The sequence below is a fragment of the Capricornis sumatraensis genome, chromosome 4 (assembly GCF_032405125.1).
Source record: "Capricornis sumatraensis isolate serow.1 chromosome 4, serow.2, whole genome shotgun sequence".
In the NCBI taxonomy this organism is placed as follows: domain Eukaryota; kingdom Metazoa; phylum Chordata; class Mammalia; order Artiodactyla; family Bovidae; genus Capricornis; species Capricornis sumatraensis.
In genome coordinates this window covers 126847963-126872805 of record NC_091072.1, presented here as the reverse complement: position 1 = coordinate 126872805, position 24843 = coordinate 126847963, and the positions used below count along the sequence as shown (strand labels likewise).

General features: G+C 37.7%; 2 protein-coding genes across 4 annotated transcripts in view; one reads left to right on the top strand and one right to left on the bottom strand.

Annotated features, from left to right (window-relative positions):
* Positions 1 to 1362, bottom strand: part of INTS13 (integrator complex subunit 13) — a 31643-nt gene extending 30281 nt beyond the window's left edge. Inside the window, exons 1-2 of the mRNA XM_068971121.1 lie at positions 1266 to 1362; positions 42 to 277 (exon numbers count right to left, since the gene is read on the bottom strand). Coding sequence (XP_068827222.1) covers positions 42 to 266 — 225 coding nt within the window. The 5' untranslated portion in view covers positions 267 to 277; positions 1266 to 1362. The remainder of the gene's footprint in view (positions 1 to 41; positions 278 to 1265) is intronic.
* Positions 1363 to 2042: 680 nt separating this feature from the next.
* On the top strand, positions 2043 to 24628 carry FGFR1OP2 (FGFR1 oncogene partner 2). Of its 3 annotated transcripts, XM_068970619.1 has the most exons (7): positions 2043 to 2231; positions 11736 to 11872; positions 14420 to 14537; positions 15606 to 15748; positions 18045 to 18158; positions 20099 to 20212; positions 22575 to 24628. In XM_068970619.1, the coding sequence occupies exons 2-7, from the start codon at positions 11738 to 11740 to the stop codon at positions 22710 to 22712; spliced, it is 762 nt and encodes a 253-aa protein (XP_068826720.1). In that variant the 5' UTR covers positions 2043 to 2231; positions 11736 to 11737; the 3' UTR covers positions 22713 to 24628. The 3 variants fall into 3 exon arrangements, with proteins under 3 accessions (XP_068826720.1, XP_068826721.1, XP_068826722.1); XM_068970620.1 differs by lacking the exon at positions 18045 to 18158; XM_068970621.1 differs by lacking the exons at positions 20099 to 20212; positions 22575 to 24628 and having other exon boundaries at positions 18045 to 18167.
* Positions 24629 to 24843: the final 215 nt, after the last annotated feature.

Sequence of the window (24843 nt, the reverse complement as noted above, 5' to 3'; positions counted from 1 at the left end):
ACACCCCCCAAATCTTGATTTTCTTTGTACTTCACACTCACCAGCTTTTTGAAAGGAAATATGTCATACATTATTCTACAGTATTCCATGGAAGATTCTACTGAGCAAGTCCACAACGATTTAGATATGGGGGCCAATGGGATGATTCCTTGGGTCCTATTCTTCACCAGCATATCAAACTCGACATGCTGTCTGCACGATTCTGCCATGTAAGGGCAGTGATCCACGACAAACACTGTTTTATGAGATTCGGAAAAAATCTTCATCTTGTTTTAACCTGTAAAGGATAAATTATATTAGCCAAACATCTTATATATAACATTTAATCTCTTCAATTATTTCTAACGACTGTCTCTTTTCCTCAAGAAGATTTGGTAGGGAAGATTATTAAAATAATCAGTATTCAATGAAATTTATCCAACAAAGGACAAGATTTAATGAGGTCATGACAAGAAAGTAACTATTAATTCAAGGGATGAGCTGGTCCATATTAACCTGTCATTCTACCGGAGGCAGGCAACACTGCAATCCATGCATACATTTTTCACTTTTGGAATGCACTTAAACTTGTCCGCAGAAAATATTTTTACAAATAATCTAATTGTTTCTCTTACACAATATCAAACATAATAAACGACAAGTACTCTTCAAATACACTTTTGATGATCCTTGTTAATTGACATCAATTACATATAAATCCCTAAACTTAATTCAGTCAGTATTTTGGGGCTTCCCTCCAAAAAAAATCTCAAGACTTCTGAAGAAGGGTAGAGGGGGAGAAAGAATGAACTGGAAAGAGGAGTGACAACAAAGGGAAGTCCAAAACATAACAAACATCTCCTAAGATAACTGGATATCAGGTCTTCGCATTAGGATAAGGACCTCAAATTCACGTTCTCCCCCTTAGCTTATGAAACACCACGGTTAATTTATCATGTAGAACAGAAAAACTTAGGTGCTACCATCACGCTGATGGAGAGGAGGAACTTCAAGAACTTTTATAGGAACTCCCATGCTTCGCTAAGAAAATCTTACACTGAATAGACAATCCACATTCGAAAAGCACATGGTAAACAGAGCAAAAGTGCTCATCAAAACGAACTGACTTTTTACAATCTACCTATTTTCTTCTACTGCTTTCAAACGCATTTCCCCTTCATGCAAAACTCTTCTTTGAGAAACCTAGACACACTCTGCTGGAAGGTGGGGGGTAGAAAGTACAAGGTGAGTGGATAGGGAAGACCTCAGGATCGAGGTTCGCTTACTTTCGTGCCTGGTCCTGCAGTGAAAACGAACAGAGGCTATGGACCACAGCCTCTCTGGAAAAGGCTGCTGGCTGGGTGGGGAGGGTCAGCGCACAGTCAGGAGTGACTGGTACCAAAGACAGGGGACTATGCTTTCCCCGTTCATCTCTTAGCACACCGGTCCTTCCCAGGCTTCCTAAATGCAGGAGCGCGCGCGCGCCTGCGCGTGAACACAAACACTCACACACTCGGACTGGCGCGTGCGCAAAGCCCTCTTCGACAGCCCCGCCAAGCTGCCCTTCCCCCTCGGCGGGCCAGACACCCAGGTCTCTAACAGGAAGAGGGCGGAGCCAAGAAAAAAAATTGCCTCCGACCCTCGAGATTTTCTACCCGCTAATTTTCCCAATCACCCATTGGGAAGACTGATCCCGGCGACCTGAGAGCCTCCCCAAGAGGGTAGTACCAACCACAGCACCGGCTAAACCCGTCACGGGCCCCTAAGCGCAAAGGGCTCCCACTAGATCTCCCTGCTCCGTCTCTCCACCCAGCCCGTTTCCCCTAACAAAACTCGCGAGATTTGCGAGAGGCCGAGCAAAAGCCCGAGTGTGGACTAGCGGGGAGGGACGTAAAGTGGCCCGCCCCTACCACTTGCGCATGCTCAGCTTGAGGCCTCAACCAAATCGCTGAGGTCTGTCCGCCCCCCCCACCCCCCCACCGCTACGCGAGGAAGGAAGTCTCGCGAGGTTAAAGCGCTTTGAGAGCGCTGGTCGGAGGCGGTTGCCGGAGGTTTTCTCCTTGCCAGTGATGGGGCTGAGCCCCTACATCCCCGCAGCCAGCCCTGGTTTGCCTACTCTGGATTCTGCGTCTGCTCTCTGAGGAAGCTGAACAGGCGGGAGGAGTCTCTTCCCTTGGGTGCATAGGTCCCCGTTGGCAGAGGCTTTGAGTCCTAACCACCACAGCTGACGGCTGCGAGGGATTGAGACCAGAGTAAGTGGAATCAATCCAGGGAGACGAGCGGGCGTAGCGAGTCGTACGCTTTCCTTCCCCTTTTGCACCACCTCTTGAACCACCGGCTGCCGTTTCCTGGGCGCGGTACTTCCTGTTCTCAGCTCTGAGCACCTCTTTCCGGAACTCAGGTGCAGAAAGTTCGATGAAAAGCCTTGGCCCTAACCCGTGTGGACACACCTCTGTTCTCTGTTTTCTTCCTGCCTAACCCACCTGGCAGCTCACCGTTGGCGGGGCGGGGTGGGGGTGGTCTGCAGGGATGGAAGAGCGTTCCCTTTCAGGTTTCAATTTACCTCTTTGCATAGGAACCATTCCCTTTCTTGAAACCACCCTGCAAGGAATATTACTCTTCCTAGTTCTCTTCGCGGATAACCAACTGTCTTTAAACTGTCCTCTGAAGACTGCTACCTTTTTCTTGGTTTTCATCTCACCTTTCTTCTCTATCCGATCTCAGATAATAGTACTGGTATCCATCCAGTTGTCCGCACTAGAAACCCAAGGCTCATCCTTGGCTGTATTTCTCCTTGTACGGCACTGTGCTGTTTCTTCTTTCAAAACCAGATGATTTCCCCACCATCCTCCTCCCCTGGTTACCATTCTGAAATACAAATCTGTTTATGTCAATCCTTTCTTGAAACTTTTTCAATAACCTTACCGCTGACAGAATTAAGTCCTATTTGTTAAGAATATCACATAGCGCCTTTTACTGTCTGTCCCAATCCATTTTTACCTTTTCTGTTTTATATTGCCAATACCTCAATATTCGTTCACGCCAGACTGCTGTTTGTCCAAACACGCCAAGCACTTTTACAGCTCTCTGCCTTTGTATGTGCTGTACCATCTGTCTTGAATGCTTCCTCTTCCTTTTTATAAAACTTCATATCAAAATTTAATTCATAGACCATTGTCTCCTCCGGATCCCCCAGATGATACTGATAGCACCACTGCTCTCCCAAAGCACTTGAAACAGTATTTCTACAGAACTTTTTAGATTGCATAACATTATTTATTCAAGTATCTTGTGCCAATTTGAGCTTGAGTCTGGAATCACATCTTATTCATCTTTGTAGCAAAAGTTAATTCATTGCTTGGCACATAGCAGGCATTATGTGTATTAATATGTACATGTGTATATTTATTTATAATGTGTGTGTGCCTGCTTAGTTGTTCAGTGTCCAACTCTTAGTAACCCTGTGGTTTATAGTCCCCCAGTCTCCTCTGTTTCTGAAATTTTCCAGGCAAGAATACTGGAGCAGATTGCCATTTCCTACTCCAGGGGAATCTTCCTGACCCAGGGATTTAACCCAAGTCTCCTGCATTGGCAAGTGTATTCTTTACCACTGAGCCACCTGGGAAGCCCCATTTATAATATCAAGTAGGAGTCCTTAGCATCCTCAAAAAATGTAGAATTTTAGAGCCAGAGAAACCTTATATATTAGTTTAAAAAATGCTGACCAGTTTTGAGTATGAGGAAATTCTGTACCACTAACACACAAGTAATTGTATTTTTAGTATCTGTTAGTTGAGATAGTGCATCGTGGCACGAAACTATTATGCTTTTACATGATTTTGTATTTTATTAGCTGTCTCTGTCTAATAAAAATGATGGGATATATAGGTATGAGAGAAATATTTAGACTACAGACCATGCTTAGTGCATGTACATCTGTGCCACCCTTCCAGTGATTCCTTGCCCATAGGTTAGAATAACTGGTTTAGGTTAGATTAGCTTCTTCTTAAATTGTCATACTTGTTTGAACATATATATATATGAACTAATATTTAGTCACAATTCCAAGGAAACATGTAACTGAAAAAAATAAAACTTCACCTGTGTCCTTGTTTTCAAATTGTTTCTTCTAACTTTAAAAATTCATTTCCTTCAAAAAGCTGCTTCATAAAACTCTAAATGTGTTCATTCCGTTATTTTCAAGGACAGTGAAAATTTTTTGTGCTTTCAAATACAGTGATGTGTGTGTGTAAAGTGCTTTTTAAAAGTACATAATTTATAATTTACATGTTTTCTTCTTGATCTCCGTAAATTTCTAAGGAAACCATAACTATGCCTTTCATTTTTGTACCTCCATGGGTGTCAGTTAATATTTTCTACAAAGTAACTTTAGAGGCCTCTGCCTGAACAATAAAAATTTTTAACCAAACTAGATTGTTGACATTTATAGACACATCTGTGGTATGTCAGTGGTCACAGTATTTCTCTGTGGTTCCAGCTATAGGATAATGGATTTGTGGATAAAAGAGAAAGAAGAATGATTTTAATTTCTTTAAATTTTTCTTAACCAAAGTCTAAAAGTAAACAGCTGGCAGTTTCTTTCTTGGGTGGGTGGTGATTTTTATCAGCAGCAGAATGTTCTGAACGCTCTGCCAGGAGTCTGACTGCAAATGTCTTTGGTTGGTAGAGTGGGCGAGAATGTGCTTAACATGAAGAGGGGGGTGGGGCGGAGGGGAGTAAGACCAGGAACTGCTTTAAAAAATTTTTACCTGCAATCTGAACCTACCTGTAGAAGATAATGTAAGTAAGTACACTAGTTAAGTATGACTAGTTAAGATGCACACTTAAAAATAGATAAATTAAGAATATCTTTTTTTTTTAATTGGAGGTTTTGTTTTTTTTTAAATTTAAAACTTGTCAGAGAATGGGAAAACAAATCTTCCTCCCACTGCAGTTACCAACAAAAAGGGAGGACTCGGGGAGGGAGAGAAGCATAGCGGTTTCCAAAAATGTTGCAAAGTAAATGCACATTATAAAATATTTAAACTTTTCTGTGGTTTCACATACAGGAAATAAACATGCAGATTCTTAGAAATTTTATGTCACTGTTTATCTAAAGTGCTAATAAAAGTATGCTTTTAATTACCTGCTTTTTATAATTCCTTACCCTGAATAGAATTGGGCTTACCTGGTGACTCAGATGGTAAAAAATCTGCCTGCAATGCAGGAGACCCAGGTTCGATCCCTAGATTCGGAAGATCCCCTGGAGAAGGGGGATTCCCCTGGAATGGCCACCAACTCCAGTATTCTTGCCTGGAGAATCCCATGGAGAGGTGAGCCTGGCAGGCTGCAGTCCATGGGGTTGCAAAGAGTCAGACACGACTGAGCAGCTAACACTTTCCCTGAATAAATAAGTTTTTATAGTTACAAAACAGATTTTAAATATAGTTCATTTTGATAGGAGTATTTCATTATGCAATCTAGAGAAATTTTTTTTTTAAGTGGATGTTAATTATAGTTTCAAAAAACCTAGTTGGTCTTGTTAAAAAACAAAATTCAACTGAGTAAACTTTAAAAATCTTTTTTGGCTTTGTTCAACAATTCATGGATCAGGCAGCACCCCACCTAGCAGAAAGGAGTTCTAAGGAGCTGTACAAAATGAGACACTTTTATAGGAAAAGGAACAAGGAAGTTATACTAGCAAAAAGCAGGTTGGATGTGACAAGGTCACTTCCTTTAGGGGATGGCAGGGATCTGTCAGGCAAATGACCTCATAATGATTCCTGATTGAGTGATTTAAGGTTCCATTTCTGGAAGAGGCCAAAACTATAAGTTAAGTCTTGGTTTGGTGATGTGGGGCTTAGCATCAGTTCAGTTCAGTTCAGTTCAGTCGCTCAGCCATGTCCGACTCTTTGCGACCCCATGAATCGCAGCACGCCAGGCCTCCCTGTTCATCACCAACTCCCGGAGTTCACTCAGACTCGCATCCATCGAGTCAGTGATGCCACCCAGCCATCTCATCCTCGGTCGTCCCCTTCTCCTCCTGCCCCCAATCCCTCCCAGCATCAAAGTCTTTTCCAATGAGTCAACTCTTTGCATGAGTTGGCCAGAGTACTGGAGTTTCAGCTTTAGCATCATTCCTTCCAAAGAAATCCCAGGGCTGATCTCCTTCAGAATGGACTGGTTGGATCTCCTTGCAGTCCAAGGGACTCTCAAGAGTCTTCTCCAACACCACAGTTCAAAAGCATCAATTCTTCAGTGCTCAGCCTTCTTCACAGTCCAACTCTCACATCCATACATGACTACTGGAAAAACCAAAGCCTTGACTAAACGGACCTTAAGTCGGCAAAGTAATGTCTTTGCTTTTGAATATGCTATCTAGGTTGCTCATAACTTTTCTTCCAAGGAGTAAGCGTCTTTTAATTTCATGGCTGCAGTCTCCATCTGCAGTGATTTTGGAGCCCAAAAAATAAAGTCTGACACTGTTTCCTCTGTTTCTCCATCTATTTCCCATGGAGTGCTAGGACCAGATGCCATGATCTTCATTTTCTGAATGTTGAGCTTTACGCCAACTTTTTCACTCTCCTCTTTTACTCTCATCAAGAGGCTTTTTAGTTCCTCTTCACTTTCTGCCATAGGGTGGTGTCATCTGCATATCTGAGGTTATTGATATTTCTCCCAGCAATCTTGATTCCAGCTTGTGTTTCTTCCAGTCCAGCGTTTCTCATGATGTACTCTGCATAGAAGTTAAATAAGCAGGGTGACAATATACAACCTTGACGTACTCCTTTTCCTATTTGGAACCAGTCTGTTGTTCCATGTCCAGTTCTAACTGTTGCTTCCTGGCCTGCATACAGATTTCTCAAGAGGCAGGTCAGGTGGTCTGGTATTCCCATCTCTTTCAGAATTTTCCACAGTTTATTGTGATCCACAGAGGCAAAGGCTTTGGCATAGTCAATAAAGCAGAAATGTTTTTCTGGAACTCTCTTGCTTTTTCCATGATCCAGCGGTCATGGTGGAGAGGTTTGACAGATTGTGGTCCACTGGAGAAGGGAATGGCAAACCACTTCAGTATTCTTGCCTTGAGAACCCCATGAACAGTATGAAAAGGCAAAATGATAGGATACTGAAAGAGATACTCCCCACGTCAGTAGGTGCCCAATATGCTACTGGAGGTCAGTGGAGAAATAACTCCAGAAAGAATGAAGGGTTGGGGCTTAGCATCAGTGACTCCATTTGGTGATCCATTTGATGATCATTTTCATCATCTCATTTTTTTGTTTTTAACAGTCTTTCAGATTAACTCTGATGACTGGTTAAAATAAGTGCTAGGCTTCTTATGGTTATGAGGTAGGATATTAGAAATTTGTTATTTTTTCATCTTCGTTTACACTTCCACTTATTTTCTACTGCTGGTTTGCAGTGCAGTTTATGTAATATTTTGGAAGACTCATTGGTGGAGTAGCATCAAGGAATTTGCTTTGTTTTTCCACCCAGGACACCATGGTAGTTTTTGTTTTGTTTTTTTTTCACGGTAGTTTTTATATAGGTAGAAGCAGGCAGAGCCCTGGAGAGCCATCTTGGCTGATGAGCGTCCCCTAGACTGGGATCAGAAGTTCTATTTCTGGTACTCGCTTGGCTCCTTCCTTGCTGCATGGTGCTGTCAGTCAGCTCTTTTCTGTTCAAGTCCTGAGTCTATTTCTTCATTGATAAAATGGGGATAACAGTTATCCCAATGAGCAAGATTCAGTATAAGGTTGTATCCCTTCAGTTCAGAAAGCTACCAACAGTTGGAATCTAACAGCTGAGGCAGCTTACTGATAGATAAATAGATCCAGAAATAGCTCAGAAACATACCCATACATTTATTGAGAAAACATACAACTGGTGTGGCATTAAAATTCCGGTGGGGAGAAATGTACTGTCCAAAAAATGGGAAATGGGACAATTGGTTGTCTCCATGAGAAAAGGAAAATATAATTAGATATCTTCCACACATGCAAATAAACAGCAAATGAACTAAAGATAAAGGCAAAACGTTGGGGATAGGTAAGATTCTTTACTGTCTGAGCCACCAGGGAAGCCCTTATATCTCCCTGTCTAACCTGTTGTCAGGTTGGTAACCCCAGACACAGCTTAACTTCTTCATATTTCAGAAAGAAAGATTTATCATTATCTGAAAAGATTGCATCTAGATTCAGGGCTCTGTTTCAGTTAATCTACAGATTCCTTTGCCCAGAGAATTCTGAGAGCATAACTTTTGGGGAGAGGGCAGCTTACTGAATTACACACAGTATAGGTAATCGGTCACCTGTCACCTCATGCTGTGTGGGAACTTCAGTGCATTTTATTTGGAAACACAGCCTAGCTGTTGTTTGTAGATGTCATGTTATTGCAAAGCATAAGGAGGTTTCTTCTGATATTAGTCCCAATAATGTCATTTACATGTTGGGACCTCGGACTGTCAAGGTCCTCATACCTGAGTTGTTCTGTTAAATCAAGATAAACATCTCAAATCTTTTACAGCTTTCTCTAGACTTTGCTTTTTTATTTTCTTTCAACATCTGTTGCAACCAGTTATTTTTACTGTAAGACATTTTTTTCTGTTTTTAAATGTAATTTTACTCTAAAAAATCTGATGTTCTATAGTTAGTGGAATTGATGGGAGATATGGAGATATAGGGGCTTCCCTGGTGGCTCAGATGGTAAAGAATCTGCAATGTAGGAGACCCAGGTTCAGTCCCTGGGTCAGAAAGTGGCTAACCACTCCAGTATTCTTGCCTGGAGAATCCCATGGACAGAGGAGCCTGGAGGGCTACAGCCTGTGGGGTCACAAAGAGTCAGACACAACTGAGCAACTAACACTCACTCATAGAGAGATGAAAGTAAAGTGAAAGTGAAGTCGCTCAGTCGTGTCCGACTGTTTGCGACCCCGTGGACTGTAGCCTGCCAGGCTTCTCTGTCCATGGGATTCTCCTGACAAGAATACTGGAGTGGGTTGCCATTTCCTTCTCCAGGGGATCTTCCCAACCCAGGGATCGAACCCGGGTCTCCTACATTGCAGGCAGACGCTTTATCCTCTGAGCCACCAGGGAAGCCCCCCATAGAGATACAGTGACCCCCATATAAATAAGAAAGCTGTACTGTTGCCTAGCTCTGCTGCTGCTGCTGCTAAGTCACTTCAGTCGTGTCCGACTCTGTGTGACCCCATAGACGGCAGCCCACCAGGCTGCCCCATCCCTGGGATTCTCTAGGCAAGAACACTGGAGAAAGCTGTACTGTTCCCTAGCTCTAATTTTAGGTAATTCCAGAAGGGCAAGGCCTTGTTGGAGGACATCTTAGGTAGATTTTAATGACTGTCCTTTCGTGTTTTAACCTACAGTAAGAATTGGTTCCTTTAGTGGCCCCTTTGCTGTTGTATTTTGAAGTGCCCTTATCTAAATCTCCTAAATCTTTGAAGACAAATCTTTTGGTTTTATCTAGAGAGACAGAAGTTGTATTAATTTCCAACTTAATTCTTAAAGATCTCTGGAAATGTCTGGTCATATAGGGAACATTTTATAAATTGGCAGTTTTATTTTATTTTGATTGTCTTTTTATTCAGCTTTGAACCTGTTTATAAAAACAGGACAGTATACTCTCTGCTTCAGCTGTTGGGTACAACCAAGAATACTGTTTGAATTTTTTTTCATCTTTATTTAATTTGCAATTTTGAATCTTTGCTAGGTATAATCTTAATGAAAGCCTGCTAAAATGGTGGGATGTGTTGTATTTTCTTTCTTTTAAAATGTTACACAGTTGGGTTATTTAAATCTCTTGCTGCATTTTTCTGTATCTGAGGGGCTAACAACCTAACGAGTCCCATGTAGTAGTATTTTAAAAAGACGTATATTCTATCTTCCTAAACTTGGTGAAAATCCTTAATTATAGCCCTTAACTTTGTTCTACACATGAGTTTTAATTTAATTGCTATAGATTTGGCTTATGACATAGAAACATTACAAAATAATTTTATTTTTTGAGAAAATCGTAAACGGTGGCTCGTATATTAATAGAAAATAAGGCAAAACAGTAGAAAGAGAAAAATTCAAGAGTGATAAGTGTCAGAATGTTAAAGTTTTTGAGAGATTTTAAAATAAAAATTTTGTTTTGAGGTCTCGGCATATCAGTTGAAGAAGCTAACTATTGGCTGTGTTATGTTTTGTCTCCTAGTTTTTCAGCTCCTTTTATACATTTTAGTTACTGATTTTAACATATCAGAAGTTTCCCATAATGGCCAGTGTTGTTCTAAGTTAACACTTCCTTTGCCATTTACTAAGGAAAGTGCGAGAGTTAGAATTATTAAGAATTTTTCTATGAGAAGCTGAAGTTCCTCCAGAAGGAGGTTGATCCTTTAGTGTAGCATGACACGTAGAGGCCGCTTTGGCTGGTTAGTAGTGTACGTTTGTGGATGGTGTCCGAGGTCACCTGACCAAGCAGAGGCTAGGAGGGGTCATATGGTCGGAGGCCTGACAGTCACTGACTGCAGAATACAAAATAATAAAATGACCTTTTTTCACAAATGGCAAGATAGGGATTGCCCTCATGAAGAGCGCAATTTCTATATAACATTCAGTTCAGTTGCTCAGTATTGTCCGACTCTTTGCAACCCCGTGGACTGCAGCTGCCAGGCTTTCCTGTCCATCACCAACTCCCGGAGCTTGCTCAAACTCACGTCCATCGAGTCGGTGATGCCATCCAACCATCTCATCCTCTGTTGTCCCCTTCTCCTCCTGCCTTCAATGTTTCCCAGCATCAGGGTCTTTTCCAGTGAGTCACTTCCTCCCATCAGGTGGCCAGAGTATTGGAGTTTCAACTTCAGCATCAGTCCTTCAGTGAATATTCAGGATTGACTGATTTGATCACCTTGCAGTCCAAGTCAAGAGTCTCATCTAACACCACAGTTCAAAACCATCAGTTCTTCAGTGCGCTAAAGAATCCACCTACAATGTGGGAGCCGCAGGGGACGTGGGTTCGATCCCTAGGTTGAGAAGATCCCCTGCAGAAGGGAATGGCAACCCACTCCACTATTCTTGCCTGAAGAATCCTATGAATAGAGGAGTCTATATAACATAAAATGTATTTAGTGAATGTACACTTTTGTCCCCACTGTATATTCAGGGTGTTTTAAATACATTCTGATTTTGTTCTCAAACTTATATATATATGTAAGTAAAGTAAGTAAAGTCACTCAGTTGTGTCCGACTCTTTGTGACCCCGGGGACTGCAGCCCACCAGGCTCCTCAGTCCATGGGATTCTCCAGGCAAGAATACTGGAGTGGGTTGCCATTTCTTTCTCCAGGGGGTCTTCCCAACCCAGGGATCGAACCCAGGTCTCCCACACTGGAGGCAGATGCTTTAACCTCTGAGCCACCAGGGAAGCCCTATGTGTGTATATATATATACACATACATATATATATATATATATATAATGTGTATATATAAACATATGTATATATGTAATATATAATTACATATATTTATATATGTTGTGTATAATTTTTTGAATATTATAAAATCACTTTCAAGTTTATTCCATCTCAACAGGATCAAAACCACATGTGTTCTTAGATGGTTTTCATCCTGAGACAGTGAACGATTCAGTAACGAATATAGCTTAAGCATAATGTGTGTTAAAGTGGAACTAGAATAAGATTGATATGCCAGCTTTCTTTTGAATCTGTTTTTCATTTTTAACCCTGTGTATTCCTTTAGAAATGAGTTGCACCATTGAGAAGGCACTTGCTGACGCTAAAGCCCTTGTTGAAAGGTTGAGAGACCACGACGATGCAGCAGAATCTTTGATCGAGCAAACCACGGCTCTCAACAAGCGAGTAGAGGCTATGAAACAGGTTTGATTTTTTTTTCCCCTGTTGATTCTATTTTTAAAAGACCGTCACTGACATTTATGTGTTGCTTTTATTACAAACTTCTGCTTAACTAGTATTTTATTTTTAATGTTTTCTGAAGTGTAAAAGCAGCTTGACTTGTATGTTTTAGTTTACTTTAGATTGAAATATAATTTTGTCAAGGTCAACTGACATGTATGTATGTATATATATATCTTCTAAAACCATAGATTTGATCACTTAATTTCCTACAGTGATGCAGATTTGAGTTTGGAAAGTACATGAATTTTTTTAGGTCTAAATACATTTGACAAAGGCGAGATAATATCTTTTACTAATAGTGACACATTCTTTGTTCTGTCTATTTTTATAATGTAGAAATATTTTTATGAGAATATTTTGGTGGTGCTGTTTAATAAAATAGTTTTTGAAGATGATGCAAAGCAATATCTTGTTTTCGCCTTTTGCAGTTACTGCATTTGTGTGTGTGTGTGTGTGCTCAGTCGTGTCCAACTCTTTGCGACACCATGGACTATAACCCACCAGGCTTCTCTGTCCGTGGGATTTTCTAGGCAAGAATACTGGAGTGGGTTGCCATTTCCTACTCCAGGGGATCTTCCCAACCCAGGAATTGAACTTGCATTTCCTGCATTGGCAGGTGGATTCTTTACCACTGAGCCACCTGAGAAGGCCTATTCGTTTATACTTGCTACCTTAAGGAATGAAAAGGGCTTCACTTCTTGTTATCCTTACCATTGTGTATAAGAGCTTTCCAGTGGGCTGTGAAGTTGAACTACTATTTTAAGCCCTCTTCTGATTTTAACTTTAAGTTAAGATTTTAACTTTAAGAGAACTATAGAATCTCTGAAACTATAATGGAAATCACTGTAGGAAAATATATATTTATAGCTTAGTCTCATGAAGCACATCTCTTTTGTAAAAGGAGACAGCAACCTGGGGGTACTGATTTTAACAAAGTTGCTGAAAAAGTGAAGCAAGTTTACCTATTGGATTAGCCGAAAAGTTCATGTGGACTTTTCCATGACATCTTATGGGAAAGCCTAAACTTTTTGGCCAGCCCCATATTTTGTTTTGCAGTTCTGCTGCCCTGAACACGTTACGTACCTCCCTGTCTAGCTTGACTCATGCATTCCAGTGAACATACATGTCTTGTATTGAGTTGTAAAAAAGGTGGGGGGGGGTTGACAACCAGAGTTAAGAACCATACCATAAAATTTACCCTATTTTAAAATTTTTTTGGCTGCACCACATGGCATGCTGGATCTTAGTTCCCCAACCACAAAACGAACCCAATCTGCTGGAAGCATGGAGTTTTAACCACTGGGCCACCAAGGAAGTCCCCTACAGTTCACCCTTTTGAAGGGTGCAGTTGGTTGAATTTTAGTATATTCACATGCTCTGCAACCATAATCACTGTTAATTTTAGAACACTTCATTACCCATAAAGCTGCTCCCTCAGTCTCCCTTTCCCTGGTTCCTGGCAACCATGAATCTGTCAGTCTATAGGTTTGCCTGTTTTAAACATATCGTATGAATGGAATAGTACCATATGTGACTTCCTGTGACTGTTTTTTTAAGTTTTCAGTTTCATCTATGTTCTATTATGTATCAGTACTTCATTCCTTTTTATTGCTAAATGTTAATAATATTCATTGTAAGGATATAGCACCTTGTGTTTTTCTGTTCATTGGTTGATGAACATTTGGATTGTTTTTCTTCTGGGGCAGTTATGTATAATACTGCTGTGAATACTTGTATATACATTTCTATGTGGACATCTGTTTTCAGTTTTCTTGGGTATATACCTAGCTGTAGAATAGAAGGGTCTTATACCTCTATGTTTAACTTTTTGGGGATCTGCCTGTCTTGTTTTCCAAAACAGCTATGTCATTTTACATTCCCATCAACAATATATAGGTGATAGCAATTTCTGCACATCCTCTGTTAAACTCATTATTATTACTTGTTTTTTGATGAAGGTCATCCTAGTGGCTGTCATGTGCTATCCCCTTGTTACATTGAGCTGTGTTTCCTTAATGACTAATGATGTTAAGTATCTTTCATGTGTTTATTGACCATTTGTGTATCATCTTTAGAGAAATGTCTCTTCAAATCCTTTGCCCATTTTTTTCAGCTTTATTGAGATATACTTGATGTACAACATTGTGTAAGTTTAAGATAAACAATACACATGTATATATTGTGGAATCATTACCTACTAATCATGAGGTTAGTTAATACTTCTGTCACCTCACATAATTATGTAATTACTGTATGTGGTGAGAATATTTAAGATGTATTCTCTTGTCAAATTCCAAATATATAATATAGTATTGTTAACTTTAAACACCATGATGTCCATTGCATCCTCAGAACTTAGTCATTTGCCCATTTTTTAATCAGGTTCTTTTTCTTTTTATTGTTGAGCTGTAAGAATTCCTTATGAAATACACACACATATATACACATATATAAGATACGTATTTTCAAATATATTCTCTTATGTCTTGAAAAAAATCTTTTCATTAGTATCAAGAAGAAATTCAAGAACTTAATGAAGTTGCAAGACATCGGCCACGGTCCACATTAGTTATGGGAATCCAGCAAGAAAACAGACAAATCAGAGAATTGCAACAAGAGAACAAAGGCAAGCTATATTATCACTGATTATAGCATATCAAAAGTGAGCTTTAATCTCCAATTGCACTATTGAATTTGGATCAGTTAATATTTTTTAAATGGGAAAATAGCCAGTTAAAGTTACTTTCGCTAGTCTATTATGCTTCAATTACATATATTTCTCTTTATCCTATCCTACATATGAATGCTTGTCTACCTTACTTGGAATCATCTTAGGCTCTCACCTTCAATATCCATTTGTACCACTTAAATTATTACATGTGAAATAACTCAGTTTCATTCTCTGCAGTCCCTTGCTTAGGTGTTTATAGTCTCCGGCCTGAAGTATTCTCATTGGTCTCCTTGATTTCAGTCTCTTTCCGCTCCAGTCCATCTTCAGCACAGTCATCAGACTGATTTTACAAAAACATATCTGGTCATGTTGTTCTTTTGCTTAAGAACCATCACTGTACTGTTTCCTTATCCAGAGGCCTTCAAAGTTGACTCTAAGCCTTCTTTTTCGTATTCTTCCCATACGTTCTCCATGAGACCTTTGGTCTTGCCACCCTGAACAGGTTCCCAAACATACCATCCACTTTCATGCCTCCCTGCTTAGACTGCCCTGTCCTTTATTTTTCAACTGAAGGAATGTACATTCATCTCACTACTATACTTCTGTGAAGCCTCCACCAATTTTTCCTCACAGACTTTTTATATGTTTATATGTTTTAGGGTAGAGTTCCACTCTGCACTTACCACACTGTGTTCTAATTATTTATGTTTTGTTTTCTCCACTAAACTCTGAACTTTATGGCCTTTTGGTATTCCTAATATAGAGCATGATCTGACCCTCAGTTGTTGTTCAGTAGTTGTTAAAATGATTCTCAAAAAAATGAGCTTAAAATGGTTATTTTGAAAACTAATAAAGGACTCCATTTGGTGTCCTTTATTTCCATATGGCTAGATTTTTGTACCTCATATTTTCTTTATGAAATACCCCCTTTATAAGTTGCTTTTTAAAAAATATGATGTGGAAGAGAATACACTGTGCATTTTAAACTCAAGTTTAAATAAAATATACTGTTACTCTTGATAGAATTACGTACATCCCTGGAAGAACATCAATCTGCCTTGGAACTTATAATGAGCAAGTATCGAGAGCAAATGTTTAGATTGCTAATGGCTAGCAAAAAAGATGATCCAGGAATAATAATGAAGTTAAAAGAGCAACACACTAAGGTAATCCCATTCTGTAAATATAATTTGAAAAAAGAACAATCAATTAACTTGTGTTCAGATTTTTAAAAAATCACAGGTGTCTTACATGATATTGAATATTTCTCTTTTTGACATTTTCTTCTTTTCCTTATTTTTTTCATGTTATGTGTCATTTTCTGTTTGATTTAGTCTTCAAACTTCCATTCTTCCCTAGTAGCTTAAAATATGTATTAAAAAGTAAACATTATTTGGAAAATAAAGGTAAGTCTATTCAATTCAAATTATTCAAAATTATAATGTTACCTGCTTCAAAGAAATATTTCTTCTAACTTGTATATTGGTATATGTTGCAAAAGTGAAAGTTAAATGCCCCAAAATCTTTTTAAAAACCCAAAAACAGCTAAACTTAGATTTGTTTTTAAGCCTGTCTTCTGAATGAGGCTAATTCATCCAGACTATAGATACTCCTGATTATTAATGGAAGCACAAAGGGGTGGGGGGAGGAAAAGAAACAATATACTATATATATTGCCTTCCCACCCATCCCATCCTCCATCACATACCACTCAACAACATTTTTAGAGACAGAGCTGAACTGGCTAGAAATCAATGTTGTTTCTGCTGTTTGTTCATCTTACTAGTTGTGATCCCCGTGTTTGCTAGCAGCTGCTGTGAAAAGATAGCATAGTCCTTTACCATTTACATTTTATTTACTGATTTTTAGAATTGATTGTGATTACAAGGCCATTATCTCTATTGGATAATGATGAGCTATTTTTTATTAGTTATAATGAGTGTTATTTAAGAAGTATTGACTGTTATAATGTATTTTTATCTTTCTTAATTATTAAAACACTTTTTAGATTCTTTAAAATATTTATTCCATCTTGGTGCTTTTAGGTATTTTTTATTATTAACTCTACTAAAAATAAATATCTAGTAAATTGCTTTAACATGTAAATTCAACTTTCCATATTAAGGAAGTTAGTAATAGCTCTTGTGTCAAACAGTATAATAATAAGTTAACAAATGTAGTTTTAATATTATCTAATTATGCTATTTATCTCCTAACCGAAAGGAACCTTGGATAGTCAAGTGGCAATCTTTTGAGTATAAAATGTATCTATTGTTAATATCATTATAAAAACATTTTATTTTGAATATGTAATTTAAGAGGTTTTTTTAAGGTACAAATATGAACTGACTTAAAATTATTGGTAAAATAAGTATGTTCTTGAGACATTCCAAAAGGCCCTTGTGTTTAACAACCTAACAAATTTTTTAAGATCTACAGAGAATACTCTGGCAAGCAAGTGCTTAAGAATAAGATACTGAAGGTAACTAGTCCCTTGTGGTAGCAGCTATGTCAGAAGCAAATGTTTTCTAAAACACATTAGATTTTACCATTCATTACAGCTTATTAATTAGCAAGTTAAACATGTCTTAAGATAGCTGTAAGCCATTCTTTTTCATTATGCAGATGAAATTCTTCTTCTAAGTGCTGATTCTTGCCTTCCATGAAATAACAGTTTGGTTACTTGTTATTAATTCTAACTAATACATATTAATGTTTGTGATTTTGATTTTTCCCAAAAAGGAGATGCTTTGATTCAAACAAATATTTATTAACACTTGCACTGGCTTAGTTATCATAATGAGATGAATGACTAAGTTTTATTATTCTACCATAGGACCTTTCAATGCATTGGGAGATACAGATACAAACATGATTATCTAACATAAGGTAGGATGTGATGAATCCTAAATAGAGATCTGGATTATTACTGGAGTACTAGAGGAAGCAAGTTTAGTTCTCACGAGGAGAATCTGGGAAAGTGGCAAGGAAAGCTAGCAAATCCATCTAAATCTAGCCTCGAATTAATTTGGGGGCTTAACAAGCAGAAATGGGTGAGCAGAGAAACTTGCACGAGAAGTATGAGCTTCCAGAATATGTTTAAGTACTAGTGCTCTGATACACCTAAATGCAAAAATAATTTTATAACACATTTTTGGGTAAAACACAGAGTTACACTTAACAGCATTTTGGAGTAAGAGGCTCTGTTGAGACTACTTTAACAGAATTCTGCCCTCACCTAGAAGTTTTTGAGCACACATTTAAAAGCCAATAAAAAGTTTGAGGAGAACTCATTTTCATTCAAACACTCATTTTTACATTATTTTTGAACTACTACCTTTTTGGAAATCTTAAAAAAACAAACATTTCCAACAGTTGGCTAACTCGCATGAACTAACACTCATTCAGTTTTGAAATTACGGATATTGTCCGTATTAACATTATAATGACTCTGTACTACAGATTGACATGGTGCATCGTAACAGCTCCGAAGGATTCTTCCTTGGTGCATCTCGACACATCCTTGAAGCACCTCAACATGGACTGGAGAGGAGGCACTTGGAAGCAAATCAGAATGTACACTAAATAAAACAGTCAACTTTGGGGGTGTGGATGGGGGGGCCATTTAAAAAGTTCTTTTACATTGAATTCTCCCAAATTAAGTCAGCAAATAAATGAAATTGCTTTTAAAAAACACTATGCTTTTGATAGCCTTGCAAAAATACTCAGTGTAGAAACTTTAAATCTGTCATGAATTCGCTGTATATTGCATTATACATAGCCTGTTAGGTAATTGTAGGCTTTAAAGGTTCTTTAGGCCAGCCTTTCATTTTGTTGTTCTAGTTAACTGTAGCTGCAAAATTTTAGGACGCTTCAAATGGTTGTCCTTTTTCTGGACATCAAAGACATTTTCTTGACAGTAATTTTAATCTGACTTTGTAAAAATTTTGTTCAGTCAAACAAACAAATGAACTGTTTTAATTCAGATTTTCCATAGTTTATAGTCCTTTAATTTGCATTCACAATAAAATAAAATTACCTTTTTTAGGTGTTACAATTAAGTATAGTAGCAACCTCTCCATTGTGTCTGTTGTGTTTTGTCTTTTTTTTCCTCGAATGCTATTTCACGAGAGTGCAAAGATTTTGTTGCTAGCACTTCTTGCTTTTAAAACATTTTGAAAGCACAGATCTTGCCCTATTGTGCCTTTTAAGAGATTCTATATTTCCCTAAAGATCTTATTGTAATAAGTGGGTCATCTAGCAACCAGGCCTGTAAAAATACCCTCCTGTTTGTATTGAGTTTTTTTTTCTTATGATGGTTTTGTTAGAACAGACTGTACTGAAAAATGTAGTTTCTTGTTTTCTTCCATTGTAGAGGCAAATGATTATTCGTTTCCTTGTAGTTGCCATAAGACATCAAATCATAAACTGAGAAAGCTGTTGGTATTCAAAATTTTTACTCATTATCTTTATCTGACTTGCTGCTGCAGTTACCTGTACTGGACTTGCTTTTAAACGTTAGGCTTCCTTTATAGTAGGAGGGATTGTAATTTTTTTTTTTTAATTGTTATAGGACATGACAGTAGTTTGTCTTGATATCATTCTTAGCATCATAGTCTGATCCAGAGCTGTCTAATAGAACTTTCTGCAGTGATGGAAATGTTCTTTATCTGTGCTATTCAAATTGGAAGCCACCAGCCACATGTGGCTATTAAATGTCAGCAGTGCAACTGAGGGGCTGAATTGTTAATATCTTAAAATGTATTTGACTTCCAGTAATTCCAATTTAAATAGCACTGTACTGAACAGTGTAATTTATTTTGGCTTCTTTCTGTGTACTAGGTTTGTATAGATTATATTAAAATAATATAAGGATCTGTATTTTTGTTACTTAAGATATTAAACTTGTGGTTTGCTAAAGATATTCCTATTTGTTGTCTGTTTGAATATTTATAGTCCTTCCACAGTTTACTAGTGTTGTAGGTTTTGAGGGGTCTTGTTCAAATCCTTTTTCCAAATAGAGTATATACAACTATTTAAGAGACTGAATGTTTATGTGGGAAACTATCAACTTCTATATTTAAGTTTTGGCCTTAGTGTAACAAAGTAACCCTCAGTTGCCAGTGAGCAACATAGGATATATTTATACATCATGGAGACTTCAGGAAGGAATAGATATTGCATATATATCTTTCCCATTAGTTTGGTCATGGGGCATGTAGGTACGAAAAAGAAAATGTTGCTTATCATTTATGGTGAGAGGAATGTGAAATGAGTATTCTTCCTGTTTGTGGGTTTACATATCTTGTGCTGCTTATCCTTAATCCTAGTCCTAACAGAAATCTGACTTCACAAGGACATTTATCTTCGGTCAACAGTCTTGTAAATATCTGTTTGATATATTACATTTATGTAAAGGTATTAACATTCATATCAAGTAGTAATGTAGATTTCTTTAAAAGAGGCTTTTTTAAAATGTTTCATTGATTTACAGCTTCCATCTCCTTTTTTTCTAGGAATTACAAGCACATGTTGACCAGATAACTGAAATGGCAGCAGTAATGAGGAAAGCCATTGAAATTGATGAGCAACAGGGTTGCAAGGAACAGGAACGAATATTTCAACTTGAAGTAAGTTTTAAATTGCACATGTCGGTGAAAACTATTTGTACAAAGATTTATGCCAGAAAATATCTCTCATTTTTAAATATTTACTTTCTGGGATGCTAGTAATGTTCTTTTTCCTAATCTGGGTACTGGTTATTTGGGTGAATAATGCAAGACCATTTATATAGTAATGTAGGAGTCTAAGATCAGTAGCAAACTTATACCAGTCATTGAGAAAATTGACTTTTTTTGATCCTGTGTTGCTTCTGTTATCAGGTGAACAGTACCCTTGCCTGGAAAATCCCATGGACGGAGGAGCCTGGAAGGCTGCAGTCCATGGGGTTGCTCAGGGTCGGACACGACTGAGCGGCTTCACTTTCACTTTTCACTTTTCACTTTCATGCATTGGAGAAGGAAATGGCAACCCACTCCAGTGTTCTTGCCTGGAGAATCCCAGGGGCGGGGGAGCCTGGTAGGCTGCCGTCTGTGGGGTCGCACAGAGTCGGACACGACTGAAGTGACTTAGCAGTAGCAGTAATTTGTTAAACTATGTCTATTTTATCAGAGATCACAATGATGCAGGGGGAAGTTTTTTTTAATCCACAAATAATATTCTTTGGCCACTTGTATTTTTCTAGGGGATATAAAAACTTTCTTACCATCTGATGGCTCAGATGGTAAAAAATCCACCTGCAATGCAGGAGACCTGGATTCAATCCCTGGGTCGGAAGATCCACTGGAAAAGGGAATGACAACCCACTCCAGTATTCTTGCCTGGAAAATCCCATGGACAGAGAGCCTGGGGGGCTACAGTCCATGGGGTCGCAAAGAATCAGACACAACTGAGCAACTAACACTTCACATAAAAGCTTTTATTGCATCTGTCCTTTATTTTGTGTAGCAAAAGCACAAGTCATTGTTAAATAGCTTAAATTGGTAGAAGAGGTGACCTTTATAATTTTAAAACCTTCATTTTGAAATCATGGTGGAGAAATTAGTTATAGGGGACCAAAAATGATTTTTCTAACTGTACAAAGTTCTCTCATTCTTTGTAACTAAGGCAAGCAAACTTGCTCAGTAAAAGGCCAGATAATAAATCTTTTCAGTTTTGAAAACCAGGCAGTCTCTGTTGTAGGTACTCAGCTCTGCCACTGAAACGAAAAACCAGCCATACACACACAATATAAGATTGGACTCAACTGTGCTCCAGTACAGTTTAATTTACAATAATAGGCCTCAATTCCGGCCATAGTTTGCTGATGCCTGCTTTATACCATTGAAACTTAGAAAGTAAGACCAAAGACAAGGCTGTAGAAAATAAATTATGATAGTTATTCTTAAATGTCTAAAATTTCTTACAGTAGTTCAGTCGCTCAGTCATGTCCAACTCTTTGCAACCCCATGGACTTAACAGGAACTCATCTAGAAGATAAGGGCAAAGTCGTTTACTAGTGCTCAATTTGGTCGCTTACTTTCCTTCTTAAAAAAAACAGCACAATATATTCAGCCAGCCTGCTGCTGTTAAATCCTCACAAGTAAAGCAAACCAGGCTTGCCCTGCATTCCATGCTATCATGGAAAATAATAAAAGTAGTAAAGTACTAAGAGGTGTTAGTCCCAGGGTATTATTCACAGACTTTCTGAGTTTACGCAAATAAAACTCTAGATGTTATTTTCTTCATCTATGTTGTTGTTTAGTCACTCGGTTGTGTCTGACACTTTTGAGACCCCATGGACTGTAGCCCATCAGGCTCATTTATCCATGGAATTCCCCAGGCAAGAATACTGGAGTGGGTTGCCATTTACCACTCCAGAGGATCTTCCCGACCCAGGGTTCAAAACCCACATTTCCTGCATTGCAGGCAGATTCTTTACCACTGAGCCACCAGGAGAGCTCCTCTTCATCTATATATACTGTGTTATAAAATAAGGCAGTTTCTGAAGTTCTGTAATTGAAGCTGCATAAATAAAAAGCCTTCACAGTGGTGGAAGACACTGAACACGTGTTCTCTGGATTCAAGTTGGTAAAGGCATATATCATTTAATACAGGGTTCCCTGACCTCCAAGATCCACTGCCTGATTAACTGAGGTGGAGCTGATGTAATAATAATAGAAATAAAGGGCCCAATAAATGTAATGCACTTGAATCATCCTGAAACCAACTCCTTCCCTCCCACCCCCCACCTCCAGCCTATGGAAAAATTGTCTTCCATGAGACTGGTCCCTGTTGGCAAGAAGGTTGGGGACCCACTGATTTAATACATTTCTGCCAATTACAGTACTTGCTTTTATTTATCATATCTTCATACGTTTGGTTTTTCTTAAGATACGTTTTTAATATTATAGCCACTGTGCTGACTGCTTCTTTTTGTTTGCTTTCTTATAGCAAGAAAATAAAGGCTTGAGAGAAATTCTTCAAATAACTCGAGAATCATTTTTGAACCTTAGGAAAGAAGATGTGTCAGAAAGTACATCTTTGTCAGCGTTAGTAACCAGTAGTGACCTCAGTCTGAGGAAGAGCTGAAGAGCTTTTTAAGTCTGTGAACTTCTTACAAGGTTCCAACACACTCACTGGGACTGGCTTGTTAAGTGAATGAATCAACAGCAAAATCCATCTCAAGTTACCCTTTGTTTTGTTTTGTTTTTTCTATAATATGTACCGTGCACTGGCAAGGACATTTAAAAGATAGCAATGAAAAAATACATAGTTAATGGTCATAGACTTTATTCCAAAATATAATTGAAAAGCAGAAATTAAGCCTTTGTTAATTGGTGAACAAGATTTTTGTAATTTTTATAATTACAAAATTTGAATTACAAGAATTTTGTAATTCTGCCAATTAAATGTAATTGGCAAAATTAAAGATTTTCACAGCAACTACTGAACGTAACAAGAGCTTTCAGCGGTGCTGTTGGCTTTTGGTTGACATTTAGATACACATGAATATTCCCAACAAATGTCTTGGAATTCATAAAAAATATCCCAATTTTAATATACAGATTTTGCCACAGTATTGTGAATGGAAAAATCGTCATACTAAATTATTTTCTTCCTATTTGGTGAAAGTTAACAAATAGCTTATGTACCATGAGACTTCAGCTTTAATGATTGCCTATCTACCTTATCATTAATTTAAATTTTTGTCAAACAAAGTTCAGTTTAAAAGGCTGTTAGGAATGTTTTATATGCACCATAAATAAAACAGGTAATTTAGTTTGAGCTCATTTATCATAATAATGAGCTGACAATTGTCCATGACTTGCTTAAGTACATGAGATATCATTTCAGGAATGAAAGAGAAGGAATACTACTTTCTAAGAAAGAAGAGCTTATAAGAGACATATTTAGTAGGTTAAACTACTCCTTTGAATAAGTTTTGGCTCTAAATCAGTAATGAAGATGAGATTTTTCTCTTCTCTGGTTGATCTTTAAGGATATTATGTAGTTCATTTAGCTAACAGTTGGAATGTTTGATACAGCCAGCTAGGTGTGGTAATTTCACAGTAAATTGGGAATTGCTCTGCCTCAGAACCGTTTTTTTAAAGTAATTACTCTTAAGAGATACAGAAACAGTAAATTAAAATTAAAAATTTTTTTTGCTAGGTCTAAAGCTCCATCTGGTTTTCATAAACGTAAGCAAAAGGTATTTCTTGTAACCTTTCAGTCAAAGGGTTGGGGAGTGCCAGGGGAGGAGGGGAAATCTGGATTTATCAGTATTTGTTTTATGTTTTACAAAATGTATGTCTAATATATAAGTTTTTAAAAGCCACTAGAAATAGAAATGTGCTGACATCAATCAAAATCTAAATTTTTCATATTTTGTGGTGATTATAGAAGAAAAAGTAGGAAAGTCAAATACTATTAAATATACTGTACTCATTTATATTGAATATATATTAAAATATGCATGATAGAACATTCTACTTTGGAGTATTATATTTGTTAAATTAATAATCACATGGTAACTTTTATGTATAATTTCATATATGGTAAAATTAAAAACTGCTTTTCACTTCAGAATTTTTTTATCTTAAGTTTGGTATAGTTGAGGGGACTGATTGAATAGAAAATGGGCCCAAACATTAAACAGATTTATTTTCTCATTCAGAGGCTTTGATTGGTATTTTGTAAACAAGTAATAAATTTTATTTTTAAACTTTTCTATTGGTTTTTGGGAAAGTATCCTTTAATTTGATGGCACATTCATAGAGTTTTTATCCCAAGTCAGAATTAAAATTAGCTACACAATTGAAATTAAGTCTGAGGCAATTTGTTGGGGCAGCTCTATTATAAAAATTACTTGACAAATAATTATTTTTATAAACAAATAGGTTGAATTAATTTATTCTTGGTCTTCTTACTTGGATATTATTTTAAGAACTTGGTGTTTAAAAACACGTACTTTATTATATAGCAACAGTGTTCTATCCCATACTTTTTTTTTTTTAAGTAAAACCCTTAAATTTATGTCTGAAACTATGTACTGCTAGGAACCTATTATATCAATAAAGATGAGTAATTAAAATTGGTATGGTCTCCAAGTTAATTTGGAAACAATACTTACATTTATTCTTGTAGGTATTTTTTTAAGGCTGTTTGTTTATCCTTCAGTTCAGTTCAGTCGCTCAGTCGAGTCCAATTCTTTGCGACCCCA